The sequence below is a fragment of the Trichechus manatus genome, unplaced genomic scaffold (genome assembly GCF_000243295.1).
Source record: "Trichechus manatus latirostris isolate Lorelei unplaced genomic scaffold, TriManLat1.0 scaffold00015, whole genome shotgun sequence".
In the NCBI taxonomy this organism is placed as follows: domain Eukaryota; kingdom Metazoa; phylum Chordata; class Mammalia; order Sirenia; family Trichechidae; genus Trichechus; species Trichechus manatus.
This window is the reverse complement of record NW_004443951.1, coordinates 2,502,260-2,523,315: the sequence shown is the minus strand read 5'-3', so window position 1 is coordinate 2,523,315 and position 21,056 is coordinate 2,502,260. Positions and strand designations below refer to the sequence as shown.

The 21,056-nt window shown below is 35.8% G+C and overlaps 1 protein-coding gene across 3 annotated transcripts in view; it reads left to right on the top strand.

The window, feature by feature from the left end:
• SCP2 (sterol carrier protein 2) overlaps nucleotides 1-21,056 on the top strand; it is a 155,460-nt gene that overhangs the window by 33,805 nt on the left and 100,599 nt on the right. For 2 of the 3 annotated variants that reach the window (XM_023727059.1, XM_023727058.1), the window contains exons 4-7: nucleotides 820-951; nucleotides 2,136-2,200; nucleotides 7,530-7,656; nucleotides 16,987-17,050. In XM_023727059.1, the coding sequence (XP_023582827.1) occupies nucleotides 820-951; nucleotides 2,136-2,200; nucleotides 7,530-7,656; nucleotides 16,987-17,050 (388 nt within the window). Of the gene's footprint in view, nucleotides 1-819; nucleotides 952-2,135; nucleotides 2,201-7,529; nucleotides 7,657-8,286; nucleotides 8,337-16,986; nucleotides 17,051-21,056 lie in introns of those variants that run through there. The other variant, XM_023727060.1, reaches the window with a different exon arrangement.

Genomic DNA, 21,056 nt, shown 5'->3' with positions numbered 1-21,056 from the left:
AATGTTGTGGGGTTGTTAACAAATGTCATAAAACAGCATGTGTGTTACTGTTACATGAGAAACTATCTGTTCTGTAAGCCTTCACCTGAAGTACAGTAAAATATTAAAAAAAAAAAAAAATCCCCTGAAATCTTCTTAAAACCAAACAGTAGTTTAACTTAACTAGTAAAGAATTGTGCTCTTTTAAGATCTATCTATATGGGATCATTTTGACAACAGCAACTCAAAAGATTAGGTAGGAACCTTATCGGGTGGTAAATTTATGTTAATGGGGCAGGAGCAACTCAGAAAAGGAAGGTGAGAATGGTTACACAACTTGAAGAATGTAATCAATATCACTAAATGGTGCATGTAGAAACTGTTGAATTGGTGCATATTTTGTTGTGTATAGTCTCAACAATAACAGTAAATAAAAATTATATAAAAATAAAAAAATGCGTATGTTTTGTGACTTGAGAATTTTTTATATTTACAGAGTAAATGATGCTTAATGCTAAAATGGAAACCCTGGCTGCTAACCAAAGGTTGGCAGTTCAAATCCACCAGGCGCTCCTTGGAAACTCTGTAGAGCAGTTCTGCTCTGTCCTATAGGGTTGTTATGAGTCGGAATCGACTTCACAGCAATGGGTTTGGTTTTTTTTCCTGAATGCTAAAACTATTTCTGAGTAAGATGTTGATAATCTGTTTATTGTCCTGCCCATATTGGATGCTAGGCAAAGGCATAATACTGAGAAAACCATAATGTAGTATTATGTTGCACTGCAGCTCCATAATTCCTGGGTTATGGGTATTAAAAATTTTTGTTTCCTTTCTATACAGGTGATTCTACCTGTGGGCAGAGGGCTGTCTATCACAGTTTGGGACTGACTGGAATTCCTATAATCAATGTCAACAATAACTGTTCCACTGGTTCTACTGCTTTGTTCATGGGCCGGCAGCTGATTCAGGGAGGTGAGGAGCGCTTATGTGTTTAGTGTATTTAAATAAATGTAGGGTCATTGTCCCCCTTTAATCATTTCTCCACATAGCCATTGGAGGGATTTCTTTATATTTCCTTGTCTTAGTTAACTAGTGCTGCCTTAACGGAATAACCAGAAGTGAGTAGCTCTAAAGAACAGAAATTTATTTTCTCACAGTTCTGGTAGCTAAAAGTCCAATTCAGGTTCCATGCCTTGTTGATTCCTTCTGTGAGTCTTTCTGCTAGTTTTCTGGTGTCTGGAAGTGATGCTTGGTATTCCTTTGCTTGTAGACAAGTCTTACATGTTGTCTGTCTTCTCACTGTGTGTCTCTGTGTCTATTCTAGTCTTTTTATAACTCAGAAATGGTTAGGTTTAGGATCCACCCTCAACTGGAATGACCATGACCTCATTAACATAACAAAAGAAAACCCTATTTCCAAATAGGATCACATTCACAGGTACAAAGGCCAGGAGTTCCACACATTTTCTGGCAGGACACAATTCAGTCCATAACATCTTTTTAAGAAATAACAGCTTTATTGAGATACAATCCACATACCATAAGATTTACCCCTTTAAAGTGTATAATTCCCTGGTTTTCAGTGTATTCACAGAGTTGTGTAGCCATTACCATTATCTAATTTTAGAACATTTTCATCACCTCAGAAAGAAAACCCCATACCTATTAGCAGTCATTCAGCATTCCCCCTTCCTTCTAGTCCCTGGCAACTACTAATCTACTTTCTGTCTCTATGAATTTACTTATTCTGAACAAATGTAAGTGGAATCATACAATTTTGTATCTAGCTTCTTTCATTTCGCATAATGTTTTTAAGGTTCATCCATGTTGTAGCATGTATCGGTACTTTATTCCTTTTTATGCCCAAATAATATTTCATTGTATGGATATACTGCATTTTGTTTATCTGTTTATCAGTTGATGAACATTTGGGTTATTTCCATTTTTTGGCTATTATGAATAATGCTGCTATGAACGTTTGTGTACAGTTTTTTTGTGGCCATATGTTTTCACTTCTTTTGGGTATATATCATATTCTGTATTTTCAAATATTCTATAAATATTCATATAAATTGTCGTACTTAAAGTATTTAATGGTATTTTATTTGGGATATCTAGAAATTTGATTTTTCAACATATTTAAACTTTCTTTTAAGGTGTGGCAGATTGTGTTTTGGCTCTTGGGTTTGAGAAGATGGACAAGGGGCCCTTGGGAGTTAAAGTGAGTGTCTCTGTGTCTATTGTAGTCTTTTTATAACTCAGAGATGATTAGGTGAGAACTAGGACTGTTGCTTTTAACTTCCCAGGGCAGAGGGCAAAATAGGTATTTTATCCCCAGTTATTTGGAATGACTGATGCCAAACTTTCATGAGTGTTTGTATGCATGTCCACAAGTGTTTGAAAACGTACACAGATTTTTATAGCTACTTCTTACATTTTCATGGCTTATGCTCATGGTAGCTGCTTGTCTTAAAAATGTTATTTTCCTTGTAAAACTCATAGAAAATTGAAGAATACAGAAATAATACGGAAGAAATAATCACCTGTAATGACAATCATCATTAACGATTTGCTAATTTAACAAAAGAATAGTTGAGATTATGTTGTATATATAATTTGATATCCTTCATTTTTCATTTAACATTATAATTTGAGTATTATTTCATGTTAAAAGTTACTTGTAAGTAAATTTTTAATGACCGCATTGCAGCTTATCACATGGCTGTATTGTAGTTTACTGAATGCTGCTCCTATTTGGGGTATTTAGATTATTTCTTATTTCTTCTTATTATAAATTATACAGTGATGAACTTGGAGCCCTGGTGGCACAGTGGTTAAGAGCTTGACTGCTAACCAGAAGGTCAGCAGTTCAAATCCATCAGCCGCTCCTTGGAAACCCTATGGAGCAGTTCTGCTCTGTCCTATAGGGTCGCCATGAGTCGGAATCAGCTTGATGGCAATGGGTTTTTGGTTTTTACGATGAACGTAATTTCAATATTTTTATTATTTTCTTAGGATAGATTCCAAAGTGATATTTTTCAGTAAATGATATGAGCTTTTTCTTTTAAAGAATGATGATGGTATTACTTTGAAAAAGGGATATATGCTGGTTATGAAGAAACTCAAGCAATATGGGAAAGTCTAAAGAAGAAAAAAAAGTCTCCCAATATCCCACCATCATCAGTGTTTAGTAAGCAGCATGTTATGCATTTCTGTATATGTGCTTATAGATGAAAGGATAGAAATAATTTTAGATAAAAGGTTCATACTTTATATACTATTTTAAACAAAGATGTTCAATTTAATTTTTCTCAAATTTAACCAAAGAAAAAGAAACTATAGTGCAACTGAGGAATTGCTGAACATCATAAAAATCTTTCTTTACCACGAAAGATATTTCCAGAAACATACCTCTCCAGCTAGGAAAAAAATATGGAAAATTTGACGTTGAAGTAATTTTTTAAAACTCTATGTTTCAACTTTAGACAGTTTCTATTAACTCTCTGCTCTGAAGAAAGAGGAAATTAGCACACTACCTATATATAAATGGCTTAATTTTCCCTGTTGTTTGTAAGTAATATTTTTCCATTATAGAATTATTAATTTTGATTCTCTTTTGTTTGGTTGGATTTTGTCATTTAGTAGTAGTATTAAAATTTTTGTTATTTTTGTAAACAATTCATGTGCATTCTTAGACATATATCTTTGTGCACATGATTATTTATTTCTGGTATACATTCCTAGAGTGGAATTGGTGAGTCAAAGATATGTTGTTGTTAGTTAATATGTTGTGTTAGTTCCCATCGAATCGATTCTGACTCCTAGCAACCCTACGTGTGCTCAGAGTGAAACTGCTCCGTAGGATTTTCAAGGCTGTGACCTTTTGGAAGCAGATCACCCGGGCTGTCTTCCCAGGTGCCTCTGGGGGAGTTTGAACTGCCAGCCTTTTGGCTGGTAGTTGAGCGCTTAACCATTTACACCATATACACTTTTAATGATTTGTTTTACCTGAAGGATTATAGTATTTTGTGTTTTCACCAAAAGCATATGAGAGTACCTGTTTTATTTTTTACCACATACTTCTCCTCAACAGTGCACATTGCAGTGATCTTTGACAGTTTTTTTTAATCATTTTTTTGATCTTTGACAGTTTGTTAGTTGAAATAATATGCCATTGCTATTTTAATTTGTATTTCTTTGATTAATATTGAGACTGAGTCCTTTTCTGTTTGTTTCTAAACTTATTGTCACCCCTGCCATAGGATTATGGAGCTACTCTGGAAACTTTATACTTTATCAAGACAGTATTCTCCAAAATCCAGAAGAGTAAAAGCAAATAAATAATAACGTCTCTTTTGTTTAACCACAAACTAAAAGATCTAAACCACCTTTATATGTTTTAGAAAATAAGTAGGGCTATGTTATCATAGAAATAATTGGTTAGTTTTTGGTTTCTTTTCTTTTACAATTTTACTGAGATAGATTTCACATACCATAAAAATCCACCTGTTTAAAGTATATACTTTATTGTTTTTTCAGCATATTCACAGAGTTGTGCAGCCATCACCACAATGCTAATATGTCCAGGATTTCTTTTGGGAAGGTTTTTAACTACAAGTTCAATTTCTTTAATATATTATGTTCAGGTTATATATTTTTCTCTTGAGTGAGCTTTGATAGTTGTGTCCTTCAATGAATTTGTCCATTTTATCTAAATTCTTAAATTTATTGGCAAAAAGTTCATGTTATTCCCTTAGTATCCCTTTAAAGTCGGATCTGTGGCTATGTCCTCTCTCTTCTTCTGATATTGGTAATTTTTGTCTTGTCTTTTTTCCATGACTAATTGTTTATTAGTTTTACTGATCTTCTCAAACGACCACCTTTTGTTTTCACTGATTTCTCTCCATTATATTTCATTGCTTTTTGCTCTGATCTTTAACATTTCCTTTCTTCTGCTTACTTTGGGTTTAATTTGCTCTTTACTTCTAGTTTCCTAATTTGGAAGCTTAGGTCATTGATTTTAAACCTTTATTCTTTTCTAATACGGACATTTAATGCTATAGATTTCTTTCTAAATATTAAACAGAATACCACAAATTTTGTTATGTCATGTTTTTGCTTTCATTTAGTTCAAATTATTTTGTAATTTTAATTGTGATTTGTTTTTTGACCCATGAGTTAGAAGTGTGTTGCTTAGTTTCCAAGTATTTAGGCATTTTCCAGATATCTGTCTGTTACTTATTTCTTTTTTAATTCTTGTGATCAGAGAATATACTTTGTTATGATGTAAATACTTTTTAATTTATTGAGATTTGATTTTTGGCTCAGGATATGGTTTATTTTGGTGAATATTCCAAGTGTACTTAAGACAAATATGTACTCTATTGTTATTGGGTGGAGTATTCTATAAATGCTAGTTAATTCCAGTTTGTTGATAATGTTGGTCAAGTCTTTGATATCCTTACTGATTTTCTGTCTACTTGTTCTATAAACTATTGAGAGAGGGGTATTGAGATCTCCTACTATATCTGTGGATTTGTCTATTTATTCTTTCAGTTCTGTCAGTTTTTGTTTCATATATTTTGGACCTCTAATATTAGGTATGTAACCATTTAGGATTATTGTGTCCTCTTGATAAATTGACTCCTTCATTATGAAATACGCTTGTTTACCCCTTGTAATATTCTTTGATCTGACATTTATGTTGTCTGATGGTAACATAGCCACTCCAACTTATTTTTTTATTAGAATTAGAATAGTATATCTTTTTTTATCCTTTGACCTGTTCTGGTCGTTGTATTTGAATTGGGTTTTTGTAGGCTGTATATAATTGGGCCTTGTTTTTAACACTGTAACAGTCTCTGTCTTTTAATGTAGGAGTTTATATCCTTCACATTTAGTGTAATGGTTATTGATATGCTTAGGTTTAATTAGTGGTTTGCTGGAACTGATGTGTACTGGCTTGTACCAGCTTACAAGATCCAAATATGTACATGTCTTTCCATCTTTGCTTTCAGTGACATCATATTAACAGATTCAGGCTGGCCATGGTGGGAGTATTTATAGCACAACAAACAGCAAATGCTACTAATCAGGGCCTTTTCTCTCAGCAAGTCTATTATTAAACATTTAACCGGACACTACTTTCTGAGTATCACTTTATCCTAATCCTAATTTACTCCTTTTCTCAAACATCTAAACATACTCCTGCCTTAAAGTCTTTGTTGTTGTTCCCTCTGCCTAGAATATTCTTCTTCCAACGTTATCCAAAGGGCTTGCCCCCTTATCCCTTCACATCCTTACGCAAGTATCACTTCATCAATGAGACCTCCCCTGACTACTGTCTATAACATGACACTACCTATCTTCAGTCTCTATCCTCTTACCCAGATATATTCTTCTTTATAGCATTATTTTTATTACTGATGATGGTGCTGCTGATGTAGATCAATATGAAGATCAAAGACTATAGCTTTCAGGATGGATTGCACCTCAACATAAAGAAAACAAAAATCCTCCCAACTGGACCAATAAGCAACATCATGATAAATGGAGAAAAGATTGAAGTTGTCCCAGATTTCATTTTACTTGGATCCAAAATCAACGGCCATGGAAGCAGCAGTCAAGAAATCAAACAACGTGTTGCACTGGGCAAATCTACTGCAAAAGACCTTTTTAAAGTGTTAAAAAGCAAAGATGTCACCTTGAGGACTAAGGTGCGCCTGACCCAAGCCATGGTATTTTCAGTCACCTCATATGCCTGTGAAAGCTGGACACTGAATAAGGAAGACATTGAAGAATTAATGCCTTTGAATTATGGTGTTGGCAAAGAATATTGAATATACTATGGACTGCCAGAAGAAGGAACAAATCTGTCCTGAAGAAGTACAGCCAGAATGTTCCTTAGAAGTGAGAATGGCAAAATTTCATCTCACATACTTTGGACATGTTATCAGGAGAGACCAGTCCCTGGAGAAGGACATCATGCTTGGTAAATTAGAGGGTCAGTGAAAAAGAGGAAGACCCTCAATGAGATGGATTGACACAATGGCTGCAACAATGGGTTCAAACACAGCAATGATTGTGAGGATGGCGTAGGACTGGGCAATGTTTCGTTCTGTTGTACATAGGGTCGCTATGAGTCAGAACTGACTCGTTGGCACCTAATGATAACAACTCCATAGCATTATTATTTATATTTTTGTTCCCATTACCCTTCCTCTCATCTCCCAATATAAATGCCAGATGAGCAGGGACTTTATCTGTTTTGTTCAATGTTCTATCTTCAGTAAGATAGAACATTTTACTGGCACATACTGAATGTTCAATAACTATTTCCTGAAAGAATTAATACCTCTTTGATCACTTAATTCTTTTTTTCTTTCTCGCCATATTTCCCTGCAAAGCATTTACTGGATTTATTCACATTGACCATTTATGATTTACTGTGCTCTTAGAATAAACAGATTATCTTAGTAACACTGCAGTAGTTGAAAGAGACAGTTATTTTGTCAGCTACTTTTTTAATTTAGTTTTTTCTCCTCTTTTAGTTTCCAGATAGGACCATTCCACTTGATAAACATCTTGAGGTCATGGTCAATAAATATGGAATGTCTGCACACCCAGTGGCTTCTCAGATGTTTGGACGTGCTGGAGAAGAGCACATGGAAAAATATGGTATGATAAAAAACTTTAAGGCTTGTTACTAGGTATATACATGAGATGAAAGCAGTATGTATTTATTAAAGAACTGTGGTAGATGCCAGGATATGAAGATGTAAAATGGTTTTTTAATTAAGTTGAAGAAATAGTCCCTGTAAAATTTAGTTGGAGAGTTAAAACATTTATATGTGAGACATCATACAGGAAGTACCTAGAATACTCCATAATAAAAAATTAAAGTGGGAAAAATGATACAAATCTTGTCTCCTTTAATCATGGACTATAAATTGAGGATTATCAGTTCTAAATATGATAATGAGACTAAAAGCTTGCTCTTAGCAATAGGTTTATACAGCCAAATTTCATTTTTAGTGCTTGAATTCATTAGGAGTCCATCATTATCTGCTATGCTATAGTATTTTATGTGGTTGAAACTTTATAGTTGATTTTTATTTAGTAGGTAAATACCCCAGTTGTTTGACTGATGGGCAATGACTGGCCTGTTTTAGATATTTAACTCAAGCATGGGATAGTGCTGGTAGAGTCTGTACTGTTGTATTATCTTGAACCAGTGCCTTGTTGTATACTATGAGATAATAAAGACAAAATCATCTTTGAAAGTTTAACATTCCTATTCTTTGCAGGAAAAAAAAGAAAATCCCAGGTTTTATAGCCAGGGTCAAGTAATCCGAAAGGTAAAAAACCTTAGAGGAAGAATGGTGGGATGGTATGGAAAAACACTGCCAATTTTTGACTATGGGAGTTTTCTTTTTTGTAGACATTTCTTACCAGTTTTTTTCCTCAGTCTATCTAGTCTGGCTTCTTTTCTTTTCAAGGCTACCAGTAACCACCACGTTGCCATATTCAATCCTAATTTAATAGACTTTCTCAGTTTCATTAGTCCCAACCAACACTCATCTTGAAATATTCTCCTCTCTTGGCTTCTGTGACATCTTATTCTCCTGGATTTTCTCTCACCTCTTTGGCTATTCCTTCTCGTTTTCAGTTAAATAATTCATCAAGAAATTATTGAGCTCTTCTGTCCGGAGATGAGACAAGAAGGCAGAGAGGGTTAGGAGCTGGTTGAACGGACATGGGAAATCGGGAATGGAAAGGAGGAGTGTGCTGTCACAGTATAGGGAGAGCAATTAGGGTCACATAACAGTGTATGTATAAATTTTTGTATGAGAGAGTAACTTGAAATGTAAACTTTCACTTAAACTACAGTAATAAACAAACAAAGAAATTACTGAGCTCTCATAATATTCCAAGTATTGTTCTAGGCACTGAAATACAACAGTGTATCAATTAGCTACTGCTGTGTAACAAACCATCCCAAAAGTCAGGGATTTTAAGTAGCATTTATTTATTTCACAGGTTTGTAGGTCGGCTAGGTATTGGCTGACCTAAGCTGGGTTCAGCTCTTTGCTGGGTTTCCTCATATGACTGCAGGTTGGTTAGGCACTCTGTTCTGGTCTCGCTTGACTGGGTCAGCTCTGCTCCATGTGTTTCTCGTCCTCCTCCTGGGACCAGAGGCCAGCCCTGGCTTGTCCTTCTCATGGTGATGACGGAAGCACGAGAGAGTAATCTGAAACATGCAAAGCTTTGTGAGACTTAGGTTTAGAACAGACACATTGTCGCTTCTCCCTCATTCTGTTGACCAAAGCAAAATCACATGGCCAAACTCAGAGTCAAGGGGTTGTTAATGAGTCTTCCTCCAATCCTGATGCTGCATTCTTTATATAGTCCATCTTCTTGGATTATTTGCTCAGCATACAGATTGAATAAGTATGACGAAAGGATACAGCCCTGATGCACACCTTTCTTACTTTTAAGCTATGGAGTACCCCTTTTTTTCTTTCTTTTGGTGTTTGTACAGGTTCCTCATGAGCACAATTAAGTGTTCTGGAATTTCCATTTTTTGCAATGTTATCCATAATTTGTTATGATCCACACAGTTGAATGCCTTTGCATAGTCGATAATTAACACAGGTAAACATCTTTCTGGTATTCTCTGCTTTCAGCCAGGATCCATCTGACATCAGCAGTGATAGCCCTGGTTCCATGTCCTCTTTTGAATCCAGCTTGAATTTCTGGCAGTTCTGTGTTGATGTACTGCTGCAATGGTTTTTGAATTATCTTCAGCGAAATTTTTCTTGCGTGTGATGTTAACGATATTGTTTGATAATTTCCATATTTGGTTGGATCACCTTTCTTTGGAATGGGCACAAATATGTATCCATTTCATCACTTGGCCAGGTAGGTGTCTTCCACATTTCTTGGCATAGACAAGTAAGTGCTTCCAGTGTTGCATCCATTTGTTGAAACATCTCAGTTGGTATTCTGTCAATTCCTGGAGCCTTATTTTTTGCCAATGCCTTCAGTGCAGCTTAGACTTCTTCCTTTAAAACCATCAGTTCTTGATCATATACTACCTCCTGAAATGGTTGAACATCAACAAGTTATTTTTGGTACAGTGACTCTGTGTATTCCTTCCGTCTTCTTTTGATGCTCCCTGCATCGTTCACTATTTTGCCCATAGAATTCTTCAGTATTGCAACTCGAAACTTGAATTTTTCTTTCAGTTCTTTCAGCTTGAGAAATGCTGAGCGTCTTCTTCTCTTTTGGTTTTCTATCTCCAGATCTTTGCACATGTCATTATAGTACTTTGTTTACTCAAGCCGCCCTTTGAAATCTTCTGTTCACCGCTTTTACTTCATCATTTCTTCCATTTACTTTAGCTATTCTGTGTTCAAGAGAATAGCAAGAGAAGTCTCTTCTGACATCCATTTTGGTCTTTTCTTTCTTTCCTGTCTTTTAAATGACCTTTTGCTTTCAAATTATCTAGGTCCTCTAATATGATGTTATTTAGAGGAGATGATACTAGGCATGTTGTCTTATTCCCAATTTCAGGGAAAAACTTTTAGAGTATCACAACTAAATATGTTTGCTGATACTCTTTATCAGATTAACAAGGTTCCCTTTCATCCCTATTTTAAGAGTTTTGTCATGAATGAACGTTGAATGTTACTAAAGCTTTTTCTGCAACAGTTGAGATGATCATATTTTTTTCCCCTCTTTTGTCCTGTTAATGTGGGGACTGTAGTGATTTTTTGGATGTTAAACTAACCTGGTATTCCTGGAATAAACCCAGCTTTGTCATGTATAGCTAAATTTAGTTTGTAAGTATTTGTTAAAGAATTTTTTTGCATCTGTGTTTATGGATGAGATTGACCTGTAATTTTCCTTTCTTGTAATGTCCTTGTCGCTTGTCAGGTTTAGGTATCAAGATGATGTTGGTCTCATAAAAGGAGATGGGGAGAGTTTTGTTTCCTGTCTATTTTCCAGAAGAGTTTATGTTAGATTGATAATACTTATTCCCTACATCTTTGAAAAATTCTGTAGTAAAACTGTTTGGATCTGGAGTTTTCTTTATGGCAAATTTTTAATTATAAGTTTTATTAGTTATGAGACTATTGAGATTTTCTGTTGTGTTGATTTTAGGATGTTGTATTTTTCTGGTATTTGATTGTTTTATCTAAATTTTCCAATTTCATCTGAACTTTCCAATAAAGTTATTCATAATATCTTTTTAACATTTTTGAATATTGAATTTTTAAGAATAACCTTTTTATTTTGAAATAATTTTAGATCTATAGAAAAGTTGCAAAGATTAGTACAGAGAATTTCCATATACCCCTTACCCAGTTTCCCCCATTGTTAACATTGGCACATTTATCAAAACTAAGAAACCAGCACAGATAACGTTATTATTAATTAAACCACAGATTTTATTTGGATTTCACCAGTTTTTTCATCAACGTTCCCTTTCTGTTCCAGAATCCAATCCTGGGTACTGCATTACACATAGTCATCGTGTCTCTCCAGTCTCCACTCCTCTGTGACGGTTTCTTAGCCTTTCCTTGTTTTTCATGACTGACATTCTTGAAGAGTATTGGCCAGGTATCTGTAGAATGTCCTCAGGCTGCGTTTGTCTCATATTTTTCTCTAGATTAGACTGGGGTTTTGGAAAGAATATCACAGAGGTGAAGTGCCCTTCTCATCACATCATGTCAGGGGGTGCATCATGTCCACATCATATCACAGGTGAAGTTAACCACCACTTGACTAAAGTAGTGTTTGTCAGCTTTCTCCATGATAAAGTTACTATTTTTCCCTTTTTCTGTTCTTTGGCAGGAAGTCACTAAGTTCAGCCAACAGTCAAGGAATTGTGGGGAAGAGATTAAACTGCACCTTCTTAGGCTCTTTTAATATTCCCTTTTTTTATTCCTTATGATTAATTATTAGTGCCTTCCTTCTTTTTCTCAGGGATTTATCAGTTTTACTAGTTTTTCGAAGAATCTACTGTTGGCTTGGTTGATCTCTCCTTTTATGTCTCCTCCCCTCCCTCTCCTACTCCTGATTTTATTAACTTTGTTCTTATCTTTTTATTTCCTTCTACTTTTCTTTGGTCTAATTTTCTTTCACTTTTCGAACTTCTTGAGATGAGTGGTTAGCACTGTGATTTTTCAGCCTTTCTTGTATTGAAGACTATATATTTCCCTTTTAGCAGAACTTGAACTAAGAATGTTCAGTTCTACCTTTGTGTCTTTTAGGAGTGTTTTAAAGTTTTTCTCATGTATAGATTTTTCATTTTTTAAAAAAATTTAGTCCTAAATATATTTAATCTTCCTTGTTTCTATTGCAAGTGGATTTTTCTCTGCTGTTTTATCTTTTAATTGGTTATTGCTTGTGTATATGAAAGCTGTTGATTTCTGTATATTAATTTTATGACCTAATATCTCACTGAATTCTTTTATTGTTTGAGTTCATTTTATAAAATTAGGATTTCCAGATATACTGCTACATTATATTATCTGCAAAAACAGATGGTTTTATTTCTTTACTAATTATTAATGCTTCTAATCATTTCATCTAATTGCATTGGTTAGTATAATGTTCAGTGGTAGTGGAGATAGCAGACATCCTTGTTCTGTTCCTGATCTTAACGTTTCCCATTAAGTGAGATGTTGGCTTCAGGACAAATCCGCTGCGTCGAGTTGATTCTGATTCATAGTGACCCTATAGGACAGAGTAGAACTGCCTCATAGAGTTTCCAAAGCTGTAAATCTTTATGGAAGCAGACTGCCACATCTTTCTCCTGAGGAGCTGTTGATGGATTTGAACTGTCAGCCTTTTGGTTAGCAGTTGAGTTTTTAACCACTACACCACCCTTCAGGACAAAGATATATCTATTTTATTGTGTTAAGAAAGTTTCCATCAGTTCCTGTTTTCTTGAGTGTTTTCATTTTTAATCAAGAAGTGGGCGTTACATTTTGTCAAAGACTTTTTCAGTATCTATGGAGATAATCATGCACCCCACCCCGTAGCTTTATTAATACTGAGTTTTTTATTAGCAGATTCCTTAATATTGTATAAACTTTGTGTTCCTGGAATAAATGCCACTTGGTCATGGTGTATTGATTTTTTAATGTGGAACTGGGTTCTGTTGCTATTATTTTATTTAGTATTTTTAAATTGATATTTATAAGTGATAGTGGTTTGTAATTTCCTCTTTTTATTCTGTCTTTATCAAATTTAGGTGTTAATTTTATACTTGCTTCATAGGAAGAATTAGGATGTTTTCTTCATTCTTAATGCTTTGGAGCAATTTCTGAAGCATTAGTACTACCTGATCTTTCTATGTTTGGTAGAATTCCCCTGTGCGACTATATGGGCCTGGCTCTTTTATTGTGGGATAGTTGCTTGGTAATTTTCTCTATTTCTCTTACGTTTAAACACGACTTCTCTTCTGGGTTTGATAATTCATTGCAATGGCCACACAGAACTCAAAGACCATACTCACGATTATGGGGTTTATTAGGGAAGTAACAGTTAAAATTCAGGCTCAGGAACACTCAAGATACAATTCTTCCATCAAGACAGCCTCCTCCCAGCCGTGCTCGCAGGCACACCTCTCCCTGACCCTCAGTCTCTGCCCAAAGCCTCTCTGTGGGCCAGGAAGCCCACCTTACCGTCTCCTGCTGCTGGGTCTCAATTTCTGGGTCTCTCCTGCCATTGCTTCTCACCATCTACAGGGTTACGGCTTTCTCTCTCTCTCTCTCTCCTACTTCCAGGAGCTTCTCAGCACAGGGATCCTGGGTCCAAAGGACTCGCTGTCCCTTCCTGGCTGTTCTTCTTTGGTGGTGGTAGGATCCTCCTCTCTGCTCTGAAATTGGCTCTCTTTTAAGGCAAAACTGACCAGTCCCCTTGGTAGGTCACAATTACCCTATCACACAGTCCCACCCAATTACCTGGATGGGAGTTACAAGATCATGGCTAGAAAGGCCACATTTAAAAGTAATTAATCACACCACAACTTGGCATAATGTTTTCAAGGTTCATCCACGTTGTAGCATGTATCAGCACTTCATTCCTTTTTATTGCTAAATAACATTCCATATGGTTTTTTCATTTTTATTGATAAGTATTTAGTGCTACGAATTTTCATAATTACTGCTTTAAACGTATCATGTTGAATCTAATACGTAGTTTTTTCATTAACTTTTTTTTTCCAGAAGTTCTGTAATTTCTGTTTGTATTTCCCCATTTACCCCAGAGATGTTTCATGGACTTATTTTTTTTAATCTCCAGGTGTACTTTTAGTTTTTATTAATGGTTTCTAGTTTTATTGCATTATGATTTGAGTGTTTATGGATTGGAAGTGGTATGCAAGATTCCTAGTTTGATGGTGCCCTCTTCTGTCAGTGTAGTTAAAGTCCCATTTCTGTAGTAGATTTTATAATTTTTTTGAAAGATGGGTTGTGATTTTTTTTAATTCTTTTTTTTGTCTTGCCAGACCTCCAAAATTTCCCCGTTTGTTTCTTTTTCCCTTCACCGTCCAATTTCCAAAGGATGCCTCTCCCTTCCTTTTCCCCTTTTTCTCTCCCAGAAGCTATGCTTTTCAAAGATTGCCACCTCAAATCTCCTATAGGTATTAGTCCCTTCTTTGTAGTCGTGCTTTATCTATAGAAATACTTCTTCAATATTTTCATACATAGGAGAGGGTTATTTCTCTTCCTTGTGGTAGTTTTAAGGCAGTCTTGGGTCAGCTACTAACTACCCTCTTCTCTCTTCTAATCAGTTTTCTTTTCAGACTGTCCTTGCTCCCCCCAAAGCTTGCAGGGAACTAGGAGCAATTGCCGGCTGGGGTTTTGTGGGGTTTTTCCCCCCTTTTTGTAACTTATAGATAATTGGAAGTTTTGGCATTTTCTGATTTCTGCTTTTGCTGAGGGTATGGTTTTGTGCAGTTTTATTTCTTATTCGTGTTATTCTGTATTGTTTTTGAGGCTGTGTGAGATGCAGATTTAGGCAGTCTCCATTGTCTTCAGCTATCCAGAAGCCCTGTGAGTGATGTGCTTTTTAGTGTGTATCTTTTCTCAAGTTTTACATCACTTAGAATAGTTGGATAGTTTTCGAGTCTAGATTTGAAATTTAAAGGTGTAGTATTTTAATTGCAAAGCTATTATTTATTCAATAGATTTTTAAAGGAATTGTAGAATTTCATAGAATTTTAAGTTATCATTTGAAATTGCTTATGAATGTGCACTAGAAATGAATACATAAGAATGTTTATAGAATCAGCAGATTTTTGTGGCTTCAAAATTTGATGTAAGGAGATTGAAATCTTTATAAAATTTATGCTAGGCACACCCTTTTAACAGCCAAAAATCTTAATTGACTGTTCAGAGTCAGCAGTCAACAGGCCCTTCATTAGTGCCCAGTCTTAATCTGTTAAGTAACTGGCAGAATATTTTTTGAGGGGAATACTATCTTTCATAGATTAATTGGATCCCATGGTAAGAAAGAAGGAAGAAAAGACACCAACATTTATTGAATATCTCTTACGTCAGGCACTATGCTAAGTGTTTTTATGTAGTTCAGCTGCCTCAATCCGTGCTTGGGGTGCTTGTAAATATTCTTATAGGTAATAATACAGCATTTGTACTTCCCATGACAAGGAACTTGCCACCTATTGAGGCTACTCATTACATTTTCAAATGATTCCAATTGTTACGGTATTCTTTCTCGTGTTGAACTCAAATACGTCTCCCTATAGTTTCCATCCGTGATATTGCTTCTGTCTTCTGAGACTCACAGAACAAGCTTCTTTTCCCTTGTAGCTCTTTAAATATCCGAAGGCAGTCTGACCCTGTGCTTAATCTCCCCTCTTTAACTATTTCTTATTAGACTTGTTTCATGACCTATCACTATACTAATTGCTGTACTGTGATCATAGGTAGCCTTTTCTGGTAGTCACATCACACTGTAACTACACTGGGCTTGTAGTTGAACAGTATCTCAAAGTCTTTCTTACAGTTGTTGCTACCTTTCCTAGGTTGTTTTGGGGATCCAAGAATAGAAATGGGCATTTAATTAATTGTACTCTGATTCATCCCATTGATAAACCTTATTGAAGCTTATTTGGTCCAACAGTATAGTAGTCCCTCCTACTTTCAGTTTTAGTGAGAGTGCCTTCAATTTTCTAATCCAGTTATTGGTAGAATATTAACCAGAACATAGCTGAGTTATACGTATGTCACCCTGCTCTGAAGATCCTCCTCCTTGATAGAGAAGCTAGAGATAAACAGAAATGGGAACTTTCTACTTACTCTGCTACCATTAACATAACAATTTTTCCCTTCCTTGGCTTCTAATTCCAAATGAGAATTCAAAGCCTTTTCTATGGTTTTTGTCTTTTCAAAAATAGTGAAAAAAATTTTTGTTTTGCAAGTTTTACTTCATTAGTGTGCTTGCTTTTGTTTTCCTGACACTATTGTTAACTTTTTCTGTTAAGGAATTTAAAAAGCTTACATATTTCTTGTCAGGATGCAACTTTTCTAAAGACTGCCTTCTCAAAAGGAAGGGGAGAAGATGAAATACTTATCAGGCTCTGGACGGTGAGACTTGTAAAATTCACTAAGCCCAGGAGCATTGGGATGTTTCAGCTCACAGTCCTTGAAGAGTTACTGGCAGTGTTTCCTGCCTTATAACCAGTATGGACCCAGGCTCTATTTTTGGTTTTGAAATTAGAACCTATGTTAAATAGAATAGATCAGTTTGAACTATTATTTTCTCTTATGCTGATTAGTTGGTTCAGTTCATCAGATAAAGCTAAGTTTAATTCTAGAGAAATACCTATGTGTTGACCTCTTCAGTACTGATATCTATGCAGAGGAGAATGTAACATTATTTAGCAGAACACTAAGTACCGTTGCAACATTTATTAGTTAATAAGTAGCAGAAAAACATTAACTCACTAATAGATGTTTGCTTTCTCTACAGGGACAAAAATTGAACACTTTGCAAAAATTGGGTGGAAAAATCATAAGCATTCAGTTAATAACCCGTAAGTATTTCAGAGACATGAAATAAGGAACATCCGGGTCATCCTGCTGTGAAATATGGAACTTTATACTTGAAAAGCAAATATAAGACCTTGTAGATAATAACTGGAATGTTTTCTTTTCTTGTAAAAGCTCTGGTCCAAGGAAACTTTTGACTACTTTCCAGTTTTAGTTCTTAACCTGTTTATATATAGAATGATATTTAAGCTTAATAACTCTTTTTTAAAAAAATGCAAATGGCTGGTATTAAAAGATGTAATTATCATACAACTCTAGTGAACAAAAAATTATTATAATACTTTTAATTGATAATAACCAGTCACCATTTTAAACCATTCCTTAAAAGCTTTCTTTTGATCAATTTAAAAGTTTGTAAAATGCATATAATAACAGGATAAGTTTTAATTATTTCTTTCATTAACTCTTACTCTAGTAGAGCAATATGATTATTTATGTCCTAAAAACAATCTGAAGTAAGATTACATTAAATATATTACAGATTGTTAATCTTTGTATCCCTAGTATCTAGCATAATGCCTGGCTCATAGCATGTACTTAATCATTACTGAAGAAAATTGGTCCATTGGGACTTGAGCTGATGCCACATAACTAGATTCACTACAGAAGCAATATCATAATAAAATAATAATAGCAATAAAATAATACTAGCTACCTTTATTGAGTGCCAGCTGTGTGCTGCTGTGCTAGGTACTTTTATGTACAGTTTTATTTAATCCTCTCAAGGACCCCATAAGGTAAAATTGTTATCCCCATTTTCTAGATGAGGAAAATGAGACGGAAAGTAGCTTGCCCAAGATCATTCTAGGTAGTGTCAAAATAAGCTGTTTATATTTTTTTTCCCACTAGATTATAAACTCCCTGAGGGCAAAAACCATCTCTTACATTTATTCTCTTAATGCTTAGTACAGAGCCTGGAACATAATTTAAAAAACCAAAAAACCAAACCTGTTGCTGTCAAGTCGATTCTAATTTATGGACATACTAGGTGCTCAGTAAATTGTTTCTGAACTATTAAACAAATTTTGCCACATTGAAAAAACATGGCGAGGAACGTTTTATGCCACAAATGGATCATTACCACATGTTCCTAATATTTCATGCTGCTGCTAGTTCCCCTCATTCTCCTGATTTTAAATTGATATTTGACTTCAGTACACACCTAATATGGAGCCCTGGTGGCTCAGTGATTAAGAGCTCAGCTGCTGACCAAAAGGTTGGCAGTTCAAATCCACTAGCCGCTCCTTGGAAACCCTGCGGGGCAGTTCTACTCTGTCCTATAGGGTTGCTATGAGTCAGATCAACTCGACGGCAGTGAATTTGGGTTTTTTTGATGCAGCTAATTAGAAAATAATATCTAGTTCTGTTTCCTAGATCTAAAGGTATTTGTACTGTGAAAGCTGTAGTGAATTGCCATTGCTTATATGATAAAATTCAAACTCCGTAGTATGAGGTAGCAGGCCCGTTATAATTTGGCCCCATTCTACTTTGCCAGTCTCATTTCCTACCACTTCCCCGGACATTCCCAAGCTCTAGCCTCACGAGGTTAGTTGGTTTTGCTCCGGTGTGCTATATACTAGTTGCTTCTGTGTTTTTACTTAGGCTATAGTTCTCCCTGGGATAGCCTTCTGCCTTCTATTTGATAAACATCTACTTACTCATCAAGTCCTAATCCACATATCATTACCTCTCTTAACATCTTCTTAAAGCTTCCTGGGTATAATTATCTTTTCTCATGAGCTCTATGGCACTCTCTGCTTACCTCTGTCATAACACATTTCATGGGATCACACTTAGTTATTTCTGAGTCTTTCTCCTCTGATGATGATGATGAACCACTTCAGAGCAGAGATTATATCCCCTCTTTATATCCTTAGTATCTAGCTGGGTGCTTGGAACACAGTATATGCTCAGTAAAACTTTGCTGTTACTGAATAGTAGAATTAGGTTGAGCAGTCATAAGCCTATAAAGATGGTGTGGAGCTGATTTCTTTGTCCTCAGAACTTGGAGAACCACTAAAAATCTCTGTGATTTCTGGAAACTAGCAAGGAACTATTGCAGCATGCTGAGGAACTTATAGCATTGCATTTCTTGGCTTTGAGTCTCCAAAGAACAGCCCTCCACGTTCCCCAGAGAATCAAAGCTTCCAAGTCTTCCTCTCATTTAACTCCCTGTCTCACCAGGCACTCATTTATCTACTCATGTCAGCATTCTTCTGTGACATTTCATTCGTTCGTTCAACAAGTAAGTATTCAGCAGTCTACTATATGTAAGACACTGCTTTAGCTGCTTGTGACACAGCAGTGAACAAGACAGACAACTTCCTGCCCCCATGGAGTTTTCATTACAGATTATAAGCTCTCAATTGTGTTTAATAGGCAAGTATTATTTCTGGATGTCAGTTTCATCATTTAAAAATCTTTGAAACGGCCAAGAAAAGTCTCCTAGGTTTGGCTGACAAATTTCAAATGCTAAGTTCTTACACTAAGTTTTATATATATAGTACTTTAGATGAAGGTTTACAGAACAGTTTCTCATTAAACAGTTGGCACACATATTGTTTTATGACCTTGGTTAACAACCCACAACAAGTCGACATTCTCCCTTCTCGACCTTGGAGGACCCTTTTTTGTTTTGTTTTTTTTTTGGTGAAAATATACATAGCCAAAGTTACACCATTTCAAAAGTTTCTACATGTACAATTCGGTGACATCGATTACATTCTTCCAGTTGTGCTGCTATTCTCACTCTCCTTTTCCAAATTATTCCATCACCATTATCTCCAACTCACTGTCCCCTAGGCTTCCCTTCAAACCTTTTGAGTTGCTGTTGTCAATTTGATCTCACATAGATAATTTTTTTTTGTACCTTAGATGAAGGTTTGCAGAACAAATAGTTTCTCATTAAACAGATAGTACACATATTGCCCTATGACAATGGTTAACAACCCCACGGCATGTCAACACTGTCCCTTCTCAACCTTGGGTTCCCTATCACCAGCTTTCTTGTCCCCTTCTGCCTACTAGTCCTTGTCCCTGGACTGCTGTGCCTCATTAGTCCCATTTTGTTTTATGAGGCTGTCCAATCCCCGGCTGAACAGTTAACTTTGGGAGTGACTTCACCACTGAGCTAAAAGGGTGTCCGGGGGCCGTACTCTCGGGGTTTCTCCAGTCTGTCAGGCCAGTAAATCTGGTCTTTTTTTTGTGAGTTAGAATTCTGTTCTACATCCTTTTCCAGCATTACACTAAATTTTGCTTGACTAGTGAAGAAAGAGATTTCTGGGTCTGCTGACCTGTCATATTTCTAAGTCATATGGGCAGTCATATTTCTAAGAAGGCTGAATTATGAAACTGTTCTCAAGTGTTTCCTCACAAAGTATAAGAATACTTAAAGGCAATGAGAATCTGTGGTAAGTAGTATGCGGTTAGGGATAGCCCATAACACTTGAGCCTTCAAGCCTGTGTGTATATCTTCCTTCTGGTCGTCTCTACTTAGATGTCCCACAAGTGCCTCATGTCCTACAAGTGCAACACGTCCATACAGAATATATCATTTCCCCTTAGCCCGGTTTTTCCTCCAGTGTTATCCATCTTGGTGAATGACATCAACATACACCTGGTTATCTGTGACTCTACCTTCTTCCTCATGCTTCATATGCAGTTGGGGATGAAGTTCTAGTGATTCTCCCATCTTTCTATTGCTTAAATTCATCCCTTCTCTCCATCCTTCACTTCTAAAACCCTACTTTAGGCCTTTAACATTCTTGCCTTAATTGCCACAACCCCTGAATTGGTTTACTCGCCTCTGGTTATGCCTTTTTATCATCTCTTTTCCATACCACAGCCTTCCTGCTGAAATGCAAATCTATCATGTGACTTCTCAACTTAATATCCTTTAGTAGTTCCCCATTGTTTTCAGTATAAAATGTAAACACCATAAAATGGCCTTTCATGATCTGATCCCTGTTCACCTCTACTGCCCCATCTTCT